General features: G+C 34.7%; 2 protein-coding genes across 4 annotated transcripts in view; both read right to left on the minus strand.

Annotated features, from left to right (window-relative positions):
• Positions 1 to 13,298, minus strand: part of LOC104878139 (uncharacterized) — a 97,185-nt gene that overhangs the window by 43,643 nt on the left and 40,244 nt on the right. The window lies entirely within an intron of this gene.
• Positions 6,668 to 10,228, minus strand: LOC100853278 (uncharacterized). Of its 3 annotated transcripts, none has more exons than XM_059738300.1 (9): positions 10,054 to 10,228; positions 9,410 to 9,940; positions 9,186 to 9,317; positions 8,964 to 9,050; positions 8,636 to 8,683; positions 8,411 to 8,536; positions 8,122 to 8,307; positions 7,546 to 7,874; positions 6,668 to 7,450 (listed from the first exon to the last, which is right to left on the minus strand). In XM_059738300.1, exons 2-9 carry the CDS (start codon positions 9,909 to 9,911, stop codon positions 6,848 to 6,850), a joined length of 2,013 nt encoding a protein of 670 aa, XP_059594283.1. In that variant the 5' UTR covers positions 9,912 to 9,940; positions 10,054 to 10,228; the 3' UTR covers positions 6,668 to 6,847. The 3 variants fall into 3 exon arrangements, with proteins under 3 accessions (XP_059594283.1, XP_059594281.1, XP_059594282.1); XM_059738298.1 differs by having other exon boundaries at positions 8,621 to 8,683; positions 10,054 to 10,227; XM_059738299.1 differs by having other exon boundaries at positions 8,621 to 8,683; positions 9,410 to 9,953; positions 10,054 to 10,227.

The raw sequence follows: 13,298 nt of genomic DNA on the forward strand, positions 1-13,298 counted from the left end.
AAACAATCAATGTAGAAGTCATGGTGAAAATTAATATACACAAAAATAATGACGAAATCTAATTATAAGAATATACAAAATAAATGACAAAAGAATTATGCAAAATGATTTATTGAACTAAATAAATAAATAGTAAAAAAAAATAGTTTTCAAGAAATTTCAAAGGATTTTATTAAAAATGATTTTGAAAGAGTGATTTCAATTTATTTATTTACAAGATATTTTCTTTAAGTGATTTGATTCAATTTCATTTGTATTTAATTTTCAAAAAAAAATGTTATTTACACTTATTGTGTCAAAAAAACTTATTACAAAATTTCAATTTGGACACAAAAATTATTTTTATTTGTTTAAAAAAAATGAATTTTTACAATTTTATTTACGAAAATATTTCAATTTGATTTTATTTAAGAAAAGTGATTTATATAAATTATCTAAAAAGACATAACTTTATTTGCAAAAGAATTTTTAATTAAAAGGAAAAAAAATAAAAATAAAAATAAATAAATAAATCATCTATTTCTAAAAATGACTTTTAATCCAATTTTAATTAAGTAAAAAGAATTTATTTTAAAAAAAAAATTTGGACAATTTTATTAAAAAATAATTTTTGGGACATCTTTATTTACAAAACAATACTTAGACAATTTTTGTTAAACAAAGAAATTTTTGGACAAATATTAGTTAAAAACAAATTTTCAAATTCCATTAAAAACATTTCTTTTGGAATTTTTCTAAATGCATTTTTCTGAATGTTTATAAATAAATAAAAACTTTCTTTTATTAAAAATAATATTTCAAAATTGTTGTTTTATTAGAACATATTTATTGACTTTTTCCTCTCATTTAAACAAAATTTCTAGTTTGTTCAATGTTTAATTCTGTACACACTCAATAAATACATACGAACGAATATTTACACAAACTAATAAAAATAAAACCAAATAAAAGTGGGAAATAAAATATGTACCCAAATAAACTTATAACAAGCTCCACGTATCATCAATTTGTACTTAGCCAACAAGATTGCGGAGTGGATCCATGCAAAAACAAGAATAACATAGATGTAAATATCTAAAAATGTATAAAATTCACAATGGATATTCAGGCCCAAATTCAAATTTCAAATTAGTCTTATAAATTTCGTCAATTAAAATGAGCCCAAATTACTTTTGGTCTAACCCAAAACATCCAAATTAATAACCAAAAATACAAACACAATCAACCAAACCTAAAATTGGATAAATTAAAATAAATTCTACTAATAATAATAACAATAATAATAATAACAACGGAAACGGATGAGATGGGAAGGGGGTTGCCGACCGGAAATGGATCGTCGGCGGCCCTACCGGCGACAATGAGGGTGGACGGGTTTTCAGGAAGCAAAATAAAGTAAAATAAAATGGGAGGAAAAAAATGGGGATGGAGGGAGGAAGAAGATGGAGAAGGAAAGAAAGAAAGAAAAAGAAAAAGAAAAAAAAAAGAAAAGGAAGATCCCCGAGTGGGGTGCCGATCGTGTGAAAGGAAGAAGAAAAATTAATAAGTACAAAAAAAAAAAAAAAAATAATAATAATAATAATAATAATAATAATAATAATTTACAAAATAATGAAAACTAAAAATTAAAAGATGAGTGGGCCTAAAATAACACATGTAATCGAGATTTAAAATTGGGCTCAAAATTAATGTAAAGATAAAATTAAGACAAATTTTGAGGTCTACAAATATGCCCCTCTTCGGTAGAGTTCACAAGTGAGTGTATACACGAACGAAACGAAGTGAACTTTGCCGAAGAACAAGAAAGACCGCCAAATTTGTCCTAGTATGACATGGGCTCTCTTGAATGATAAGACTGGGGAAAAATGACTCTGAACGCCAAAAGGAGGAAAGATGGTGACTCTAGGTGCCTGAATGAGTATGCACGATAACTCTGAACGTCAAAGTTAAAGGAAGAAGATGGCATTGAATGCCAAGCTGGACAATGGCTCTGAATGCCAAAATGAAGACACGGCTCTGAATGCCTAAAACTGATAAAATAAAGGAAAAAAAAAGTTTTAATTAGCTGAAAGGGCATTTTCGAGCATAGTGGGGAGGACATTGTTGTTGTGCATGAAGGGGGGATTTGAATGCATCAGACTATACTTTCCTTGAAATGGCTAATTTTGGGTTTTGTTTTCTTCTTTTATTTCATGATGCAACACATTTACATAATTCTCTCTCTCTCTCTCTCTCTCTCTCTCTCTCTCCCCCCCCCCCCCAAAAAAAAAGGACCTCTATAAGTCTCAAGTCTCAACCACCCTAATAAACAAATCCACCATATTTTCTTTAACAAGACAACTTTGTTATGAATTCAATGTTGGGTATTTTAGTAATTGTAAGTCTACATATTAACATTGTACATTAAGCTATGATCAATTAAGTTAATGATGGGTCTTTAAAGCATCTTTATATATATATATATATATATAATTGTATGGGTTTTGCAATGTGTAGAGACAAATTTTATTTTATTTATTAATGATAGGCCAATAAATAAAATAAAATAATAAGGGATATAAATAAGGTTATGGTCCACAGTCTAAACGAGGAAATAAAAAAATGATTATTGTTCACATCCCATTAGTGAGTGATTTGAGGTTACAATACTCGTTTCAGACGTGGAAGACAAGACTTAAGTACACAATCTCAATTGATTTAGGCATGTCTTCCGATATTGTTATCCTATTGATTTAGCATGAAATTCTAGTGTATTTATTATCTAGATGATGATTAGTTTCTATAATTATTTTGTATGATTTATGATTCTCCAACACTAATTTCCAATGAAGGATAAAAAAGTTGAAGTCGAGTTTGTTATCTAGCTCTTACAAAGAAGGCATAATTAACTTTATGTTGGACTAGATTTATCATCTAACAAGTAAATTCCCCTCTATCTTAGGAAGGTTAGGTTAGATTTGTGCATTGACCTTGTATTACAACCAATGTTTTCAAAATCGGACAAGTCGGCGAACTGAAAAAGTTACCGGTTCACGGTTTAGTGGTCAAACCGGTGGTTGAACCGCGATCTAACCGGTAACGTCATAAATATATAATTTATATTTTATTAAAATTAAAAATAATTTTAAAAAAATATAAATATAGATAAAATTAAAAATCAATAATATTTATTTTTTCATCTTTTATATAAATATATTAATATTTTAAAGTTTATTAAATAAAACATATATAATATTACATATGGAAAATGAAAGAGTTTAAAAAAAATATTAGATATTTGAGATGCTTTTATTATTTTTTTTTAAATCTTTGGCACAAACCAATTAGCAGCAGGTTGTTGCAACAATGCTTACCTTGAACCCTTGGTCCAAGGTTCAAGCTCCAGGGGCGTAAACGCACATATATATAAAAATGCTAGCCATTTTTCAATTAGAATTTTCCTGTCCCACATCGGCTTGTATTATGATTAATGTTGGAGAGTGGGTCGTGAATGTAATTGAAGTAGCCATGCTAGTTTGGGTTGTGAATGGGTGTGTAGCCCATTGGTAATCAAAGCCTGTTTTGGCCCAAAAACCCAAATTCGTAGTTGAACCGAACTATTCGGTTCCATCCGGTTTGGCGGTTCAACCACCAGTTTGTCCGGTTCAACCACCGATTCAATGTCGGTCCGAAGCCCTTTCCGGCTCAAAAGTTGAACCGAACCGGATAAGGGTCCGGTCGACAGTTCGATCGATTGAACCGGCCAATCCGGTCCGGTTTTTAAATCATTGCTCACAAGCTTAAGTTGGTCTGTCCCAAGTAGTTTTCCCAACCTGATCCAACTAGAAAGCCTAGACCTCTCTAACAATAATTTAAGTGGAGAAATTCCTTCACGGTTGATATGTACTTTTTGGCAGTTTTCACTATGACTCACAATAACTTGTCAAGTAGAGTTCCATAGAAAGCACAATTCTCTACATTTGATAAGAAGAGCTACGATGGGAATCCTTTTCTTTGTGGGTCATTGTTAAAGAGAAAATGTAACCTTGTTGCAATGTTGCCACATTCGCCATTAACACCATCAGGTGAAAGTGAAATAACATGGTATGATGTGGATCTTGTCATTTTTTATGCTAGTTTTGTTGCAGTCTACGTAATAATCCTATTGGGATTTGGTACTGTTATATACATTAACCCTTATTGTTGTCAAAAGATGGTTCAATACATGCTACCATTTTGCTAATGATATCGTCCACAAGGTATCAACTTGTTTGAGTAGCAAATGTGTTGCTTGGCCAATGAGTTCTATCTTTATGACCACTAGATAATGAACTGAAATTTGAGTCATGGAGTTTCCTTCTAATCACCAGTTTTATTATTAATATTATTATTATTGTTAGTTCTATTTATGTTTCATGGTATTCTAACCTTTTTTTTTTGTCACTAAGCTAATAGAAATGAAGGTTACTTTGTATTATGACATTCAAAATTAGATAAAAACATTAGTGATCATTATTGATATAGAAGTGATTGTGCCTCAAAACTTTGACGTCCTTTGTTCTTGTTTGATGCTTAAGAAAAAAAAAGTATATATCTATCTCTAATTTTCATTTTAGTTTGAACCTTAGGGTATGTTTACTAGCTTTATTGAATTGAAATCATAGGAAAGGGAACCAAAGAAGGGAAGGAAGAGAAATTAATCAAAATCATGAATCCTATTGAAATGTTTACCTACGATATGGGAAGCAAAATCAAAATAAAATTCGTTATCTTTGAAGTGTTTCCTAATCATGGAGGAAATGAAATGAAATATGCACTTTTACCATTTCACCCTCTTTATTTGTATAAATGGAGCAAGAAAATTCTCACTATTTGTATAGTTTGCATTTACAAGGTAGTAATAACCTAACAAAGAAATTTAACTGCGCTATTTTAGAATATAAATAAATACTTCATAATACAATATATGGATTTATCGTTATCTAATACATTCATCTTAATGTATACCTCATCTAATGCTCTTAAACAGTGTTTATAACAAAAAAAAAAGGTGAATAATTGTTATTTTTTATAAACAAATTAAAACCTAAATAAATAAATAAAACAAAAAACAAAGCAAAAGTATACCTTGAGCCACTTCCATCTTTCATCAATGCGATATTTTAGTATTAACTTGGGTTTCCATTTATTTAAATGATATCCTATAAATGGAGTAAGGAACTCCTCTCTATTTTCATAGTTTGTATTTATAAGATAGTAATAACCTAAAAAAGAAATTTAAATGCATTGTTTTATAATAAAATAAATACTTCATAGTATGATATATGAGTTTATCGGTATTTGGTACATTCATTCTAACGTATTCAAAAAAAAATTAATCTTTGTGTTGCACATACTCAAACACATCAACTGAGCCCTTGCAATCTATACTCAACTCATAAGAAATGGTCATTCTCAAGATCCCTTCATAGCCTTTAAGCTCCTTCACTCTTATTACTATTATATGTAAATTAAAATTTATAATTTTCATGTTTATGTTATTTAATTATATATGATTCTATCTTACTTTTCATTATTATTTAATTTTTCAGGTATCAGAAATTATGTTCTCCACTTTTGTTCTATTATCATGTATTATATAAATTGAGTAGTTTTACATAGAAAAGAACTCTTGAGTTAAATCAGGAGGAAAATTTTATTGTAATCTTCATTTTTTTTTTTAGAGGATAATGATTGATACTTAGGTCGTAAAATTAAATATTTTTTAACAATTTGACTATAAGTTATGTTTGGTTTACGAAAAATTTGAGGAAAAATGCTGAGAAAATAAAATATAAAAAAAAAGTGAAAGGAAATAAAAAGTGAAGGAAAATAAAAAATGGGTTAAAAGTCGATAAATTATTTTTATTTGTTATTTCAAACTTATTTTTATTATTTTAATTTATTGATATAAATATTAAATAATTTAAAAATATATACATTTTTAACTAATTTTAATTATATTTGATTTTTTAATATTTTTTATAGAACAAGTAAATATAAGAAAATTATTTTTTTTTTTATTTTTTTCTTTTTATAGTATTTTTTGAGAACCAAACACAACTTAAAAAGAAAAGAACGCTAATCAATTTTATGGAGAAGAAGGCGTATTTTCTTTTTAGAGAGTGTATCCTTCTGACTTGATAAAGCTTTTTCTCATCCTTATCTTTTTCTCGTTAATATAACCTTTTGATTTATTATTAGTCTCTCATATTTTTATTAAGATAGGAATACGGGTATATATTAATAACTTTTCCTTTACGAATCCTAATTTGAAAGCATGTGGCTCCCAATCGGCTTTAAGGGAGGGGAAAGAGATCCACAGCCGGGCCGGCCTATGAAGCTGGGCTCCTGCTCAAACCGTTTGGTGAAGTTGAGGATGATGGAGTTTTACGGAAAATGAGGGGAACCGGGGGATGCACGTTGGATGTTTGATGAAATGCCTGAAGATGTTATCGCGTCCACCGTGCTGATCTCCTCTTTATAGTGATCAGGGACTCTGGTTGAGGGAGCTGGTACTGTTTTTGGTCTGGTCGGGAGTAAGGATACGGCTTGTTGGACAGCAATGATTGATGGGTGTTTATGAGAAACGGAGAGATGAATAGAGCTTTGGAGGCCTTTACGGGAATGCAAGGGGAGAATGGGAGGCTTAACGAAGTCACCATTGTTTGCGTGTTATCAATCAATTTGATAAGAATCTGTACTCCAGGAGGAATATTACAGTCATATATAAATTTGAAAGACACAAAACAACTGAAAAATTACATCATCATCAGATCTGGCCATCACCATGGCATAAGGTCCTCCTTGCGCCCAGATCGAAAGCAATCTACAGATACTCCTTGTATATACGCTCAGGCACCTTACGAAATGTAGCCTTCATAAGATCAATAAATAATGGAAAGTGCTTCAGAACAAAGTATGCCATTACCAAGCCGGTGAGTGCATATACCGGAATTGCAGCATATTTTAATTGATGCTTAAGCATCAAGAAGTTCCCAGAGCAGAAACAGGTCAACATGGCCGCTATGGATATGAAGAGAGAGGTTAAACCAAGCAAAAATTTCCTCGGCAAGTTTCTAGTAAAATCTTGGTTTTGGTCCTTGGAGACGAAAATGGCGAGGAATATTAGCAAGGAGATCATTGAACAGCTAAGAGCAAGTAGGGATGACATTGCAAAAATACTGAAAGCCAGATGGTGTAGAAGAATTGGTACCCCTGTCTCTTGGTTTACTCCACCAGGCACAGAGGCTGATGAGGCAAAGGCAACAGTTGCTATGAGTGCTGCAATGAAAGAACAGGAATTGGATGTGCTATCTATCCATCGTTTGCTTTCATCTTCAAGATTTGCATGGTTTTTTTGGAAGATCTCATCTGGAGTACATTCATCCCGGTTTTTTCTAATATCAAATCGCACGGAATTCTGCACGTACTGCATTGAACCAAGTGCATAATTTAAGTTATTATTCATCAGTTGACAGTAATTTCTCAAAAGCTAATTTAAAGCTTGGCTTGAGTTTTGCATACCTGGTACCACTTGACTTCCCACTGCATTTGCAACATGCTGGTGGGGATATGCTGGCGGTGGTGGTAACCTGCTAGCTTTCCAGCTAGATGTAATGCAGTATTTCTGCGGTAATCAACAGCACGAAATGCAATTTCTCTATCAAGAAGATGTTTTCTGTTGAGTAAGAAGTCATATATATGTGATTGCCTATTCTCTACTGCCATCAGCACTGTGTTCTTCCAATTTTCTTTGTGGGTGTCATTAATGGCCATGGGAAACAGTTCCAGGATTTTCGTTACCATTTCCATGATGCCATTCTTTGATGCAACTAGTATCGGCGTCTCCAAAGCTGCAAAGAAAACAAAATTCATTCTTCTACTACAAGAGAAAGCCCAATTGACCGACAGACTGATAGCAATGGTCAAAATCTGAAGAATTTGAATTGTGATTACTCTGCACCGGATCTGCCTCTCCTCAATATCGGTTAAAGATATTGGAGAGGGTGGTCAGTTACCTTGTCTCCGCATCTTTCTATATATATATATATATATACCAAGAAGTTTATTTGTAATGAACAGGGTTGACATAGAGGCTACCTCCTCCCCTTCGGAAGTATCCATACTCTGAAGAACAACAATCATGATGACGTCGGCTTGGCTCATCATATTTGGGATTCATTTTATATGTATGCCTCTCAGCATGTTCAAGTAGTTTGTTCATGATCTGAAGAGACCACACATGCATCTCCTTTTTCTCTTTTAGCTTCTTTATCTGACTTGAACCTAAACATGTATCCACAAAGAAACAAGAACGTACTTTGAACCTATATTGTTTTGGAAATTAATACAAGAGAAATTTGGGATGGTGATTAATATGGTGTTATACCTGGCAGCACGGAGATGATAACCAGCAGTACTTGGGATACAAGAAGCTTGATGAACCTCAGGCATCTGCCATATTTTGAGGGGAATGGTATGTGTCCTTGAGCTCCAATATTGCTTGAATTATGACCTATACAAAGTTGTAGGAATCAGTGTTTCCTTGAAGTTGCTTTTAAGATTGCTTTAGCCTAAATCAAGTAGATCCAACACTCACCATGAAGTTCAATACCTTGCCCTTCTTCAGGATTCTCTTGATCCAAGTGCTTTTTAGATTTTCCTGCATTTTTTTCCACTAGTTACTTGGGGTACAGATTGGTCACAGCACACATGAGCAAGAAAGCACTGAAAGAGGGATCGATTGACATCTCTTATGCTGAATTATGACCATATTTGTTACTGTCTCATAGTAATTAACTACCTTGACAATGAATTATGACCATATTTGTTACTGTCTCATACTAATTAACTACCTTGACAATGAATTATGGTTGCAGCATTAAGAAAGTGAACAGGAAGCCACAAAAAGAAAAAAATTCTTCTAAATGATTCAGTCCCACCTGGTAATTTAATCATCTTCTGTAGTTCTTGAAAGATGTTCTTCTTTGCTTTGGGAGCCCCTGGGACGAGCTCTTCAACAAAAATACCTTCCAATTTGATTAACAAGGGCAACTGTCAGAACTTTATGGCCTTGATGGAGATATAAGATACAAGATAACAAATGATGCACGCGCTGGATTCAATTCAGCCCCAAGTTTTTCGATTGGTAGGGAGAATCTTACAATGATACATGATTTTGTTGAGCAAGCTGAAATAAATTCCGCTTCTGAATGCAGTAGGCTTCTCAGCTATTCCTTCACGGTCAAAAGAGTCCATGAGATCTTCCTCCTTTTGAATAATTTGAAACGCCAAATCTGTCCGTCCACCACAGACCATGATTTAACCTAATATTATAATTAAGAAATAAAACATGTAGACTGAAGAACAGCACCCTAATATTGCTTACCCATGTGTCCTCCTTCAATGGCAAGATGGAGAACGTTTTTACCATCGTCGTTCTTACAGTAGCCAGTGGCTGTGTTGCCTTCACACATACCGTACAACCAGAGGAAAGCCTCTTTCTTGCCATAGCGAACTGCCCTTAAAAGGGGCGTATCACCCTCTCGGTTGCGGCGACCCAACAGTTCTTTACACTCATCAGTGATGCATTTGCACATGGAAATGCTTCCCAGTGAGGCTGCCAAATGGAGAGGATTGTTCCCATCTCCATTCTCTATAGATAGAACATCCCATAGATGCCCATTCTTAGCAATCGATTTCACTAGTTGTTCTACTGTGTCTTCTTGCTCACATGAAACTGCTATATGCAATGCTGTGTTCCCCGATTGGCTGATCTTGATCTTGTGAGCTCTTTGTTCTCGCTCGTATATCTTTACAACTTCTTCCCAACTGCTGGCCAGGCTCTTCGCTAACTCAATCTTAAGACTAGCCTCCAGATCAGAAACCATTGTTTCTTAATTAAATATAGATATTAAACCTGCAGGATCCAACTATATCTCTATGATTATAAACTAGTTCCAATATATTTCACCTCTTGACAAATTGAAATTACAGGTCAACAGGAAGGCATAATTGAATAACAACACTGACCTACAAGGCTAAAGCAGCCCCGTCCCTTATCTGCAGTTGCCGCTCAGCACCACCCACCACCGTGGCCGTAAAACTCCAAATCCTCAAGAGTCAACCCCTTCTGCTTCCTGGTCTTCCACCGTCTCCTATCTTTGAGTCATCACTAATAATGACTGTACCGACTATCAACGCGGTTAGGAGGAAAAGTCAAGAACAAAAGGCCAAGATAAAAGATGAAAAGTAGGATAAACGGAAAAGTTAGGAACAATAAAATATATATATTTTTTTATTAGTAGATTATTTGTAGAAAAATTGAGTGAAAAATAAATAAATTAATAATGATGTAGTTCTTGTTTTTTATGGTTAGAATTAGAAAATATTTATAACTTATATATAGTATATATAAATTTTTATTGGCATAAATATTTATATCCCTTTAATTTTTTCCTCATAATACATGTATTTTTATTATTATTTTTCCTCTCACTTTATACCTATTTGGCTCATTATTGATTTTTGAATTACAATTTGGAGATCATTACAAGATTATTTCGGTCCCAATACAATTATTAAAGGTCCTTTAAGATTAGATTTTTAGAGTTCATTTTCAAGGATTTTAGGACTTTTGATAGTGTGAGTTAGGACGAGGACATGTAACCTCATCCTATTCTTCCTTTTTATATTTTAAAGCTATTTTCGGGCCCTTTGTGAGCAGCTTCCTTTTGCCACCTGGAGAGGGCACTTTTCTACAGACTAGTAGTAGGCTACAGGGGGATAACCAGCTTTAGTGAGTAGTTTTTTGGCTGTTATAATGGAAATAGAGAGTGGAGAAGCTGTTGTAGAGAACTAGTCTTAGAGGGACCGGAGAACAAGAAGAAAAAAAAAAAAAAAACACGCGAAGAGAGTTGTGGGTTGTAGAGGTTGGTTAGAGTGCAGTGAGGTAGGAAGTATGGGGATCCTTCTAGGTTAAGAAGGCTTTAGAACAGTGTGAGGCAGAGGGTGGGAGGATTCGAGGTTTTAGGGAGAGGCTTACATAGGAAGAAAAGTTCACGGAGAAAGGATTTTTAAAGTAAGGTTTTGTTTTAGGGAAGAGGGATTCTCTGGCTGGGCAAGAACTGTGAAGTTGCTTTAAGGGGATTTTCATTTTTTTGATGGTTTTCCCTGAAAAGAGGAGCATTGAGAAGTTGAGCAATCTTTGCTTTAAAGGAACTCGCAGGTAAGTTTACTGTGTATCTCTTGTTCATTTTCACTACCACTATTCTTTCATCTTCTCCTCTTGTTGTTTGGGGTTTTGTTTGCTTATTTGGTTATGGATAACAGAAGCTACACATGAGTTTTGTTGATTTCTGGCTTGTTCATATACTCATTGTTATTGTTTCATTCACTATTCTTTTTAGTATTATTTAAACTCAATGAAGCTCTGTTTCATTTTAACTTATTTAAAGATATTGATTGTCTTTTTCTTATTTGAATCTGCTAGTACTCTTCCCACCAGTCCAAACCCATTGAAAGAGCATCAGACGTGGCTTTTCTTGGTTCATATATTGTTTGTTTGCTTTTTCTGGTTCTCCTCTGTTTTGGTCTTTGTTATTTATCTTTAGTTTTTATATGCACTTGATCTAGGGAAGTGGATTGATGAATTAATCAGTCAAAGGTGTTGACACGAGGTCAACTGAGGTCAGATCCTCCTTGTGTTGTGCCTCTCAAAGCTTCTACCCAGCAATGGGGAACTGGGTAAGCTTCTTCCCTGCACAAAGGATGCTCGGACAGGTGGTCCGGGCACGCCCCTTCGAAGGTTAAGTTAGACACAGGTATGTCAAACCCTTTCAAGGAGAGAATAAATAGGCCAGCTTAAGCTTGCGTACTTGGGTTATGCTTCATGAGGGTTTTTTATAGTGCTCAAGAGAAAGCCACTGTAGTGATGAATAGGTACTTTGACATTCTCTATAATGATGGTTGCTCTGCAAGGGGCAAGACAATCATTACAATTTTAGGCAGCTAGCAAGTGCCATCAAAAATTGTATCATGATGTAGTTGACCGTCATTTCAACTTGCTGGAGGTATGAGGCAATGTGTGATAATCCATTTATATGGAAGTAAGGATTGGGGAAGATCCCATCAGCCACTTCCATGTCAAATGGAAATGATTACACATAGCAAGAAGGACTTGAAGGCTGGCTGGAAGACGTTGCCCGCTTAAGGAGTCTGGTGTCATTTGCCACGTGCCTATGTGATCCAGCTGGAAGGTTTTGAATACTGTGGCAATTATCCGGGCAGTATTGAAGGGAATGACACATGGACTGACATGTGGACTAACACGTGGAGGGGGGGTCCCCACAATGCCTCCTTTAACCCGTGTACCTAAGTTCGAACAGAGGTGGACGGGTCATATGTCTCTTCAAATCACCCCACCATTTATGGGACACATGTCGTTTGGGGGATTCAATGAGGGTCTCTTTCATCGAGGTCACTGTCAGGCAATGCGTCACTTTGAGGTGCGCTTCCAGGCGGTTTGCCTTTTAGGATCCCTAGGGTTTTGGTCTCCTATAAATAGGAGACTCCAAGCCTTCTAGGTTACCTTTTTTGGATATTTCTTGCTTTGGAGCTCTTTTTCTTCCTCCAATCATCTGCATTTTCGCTGTCGCAACTCCGATCTCCACTCACCCCTTCTTGCGGTCTTATTGTTTTTCCCAATCCTGCTTCAGGCGAGCCTCGTTTCTACTAGTTGACACCTTTTCTAGATAGTGGTAAGCCCACTCTTCTTTTGTATTGGTTTCTTTTTTCTCACTGTTCATTTGTTTGTTGTTTGGGGTTGTTTTCGGAGTTTGTGATTTGTTTAAGTGCAAAATGGGCGTTGTGAGGTCCAGAGTGTAGGGTTTTAGTGTTTTTCTTGGAGAATGTCGTTGTCATTGGGGGGAAAGATCGATAACACTTGCTAGAGTTAGGGTTTTTTTGTGTTTTTCTCTTTCTACTTTTTTTTAGTGGTCCCTCAAAGGGTACACATAAGCATTTTGTTCTGCAATTGTTGTTGTGGTATGATCGGGGGGAATCTTTGGTTAGGGCTTGCTTTGCAGGCTGGGCTAGGTAACTTGGTTAAATGTGGGCTTTAGACCTGCGTAGGCTAATTGTTGTATATCTTAGGCACTGCCTATTAGCAAAGGGGTCGAGTGACTGTTTCTAATGATCGGCATTGTGCCATGCAGGTCTCACGCAGCCCCGTGCTTTAGTATGTCAGTAAGAGGGGACATTGCTTCTACTAGCACGAT

This window comes from Vitis vinifera, chromosome 7 (assembly GCF_030704535.1).
Source record: "Vitis vinifera cultivar Pinot Noir 40024 chromosome 7, ASM3070453v1".
Taxonomy (NCBI): domain Eukaryota; kingdom Viridiplantae; phylum Streptophyta; class Magnoliopsida; order Vitales; family Vitaceae; genus Vitis; species Vitis vinifera.

Excerpts from the sequence above, each read along its gene's own strand:
- LOC100853278 (XM_059738298.1), bottom strand. The coding sequence starts at position 9,911 with ATGGTTTCTGATCTGGAGGCTAGTCTTAAGATTGAGTTAGCGAAGAGC. Across the intron at positions 9,318-9,409 it reads CATTGAAGGAGGACACATGG|ATTTGGCGTTTCAAATTATT; the intron begins GTAAGCAATATT and ends GTGGACGGACAG. Across the intron at positions 7,875-8,121 it reads ATACTTCCGAAGGGGAGGAG|CTTTGGAGACGCCGATACTA; the intron begins GTAGCCTCTATG and ends TTTTCTTTGCAG.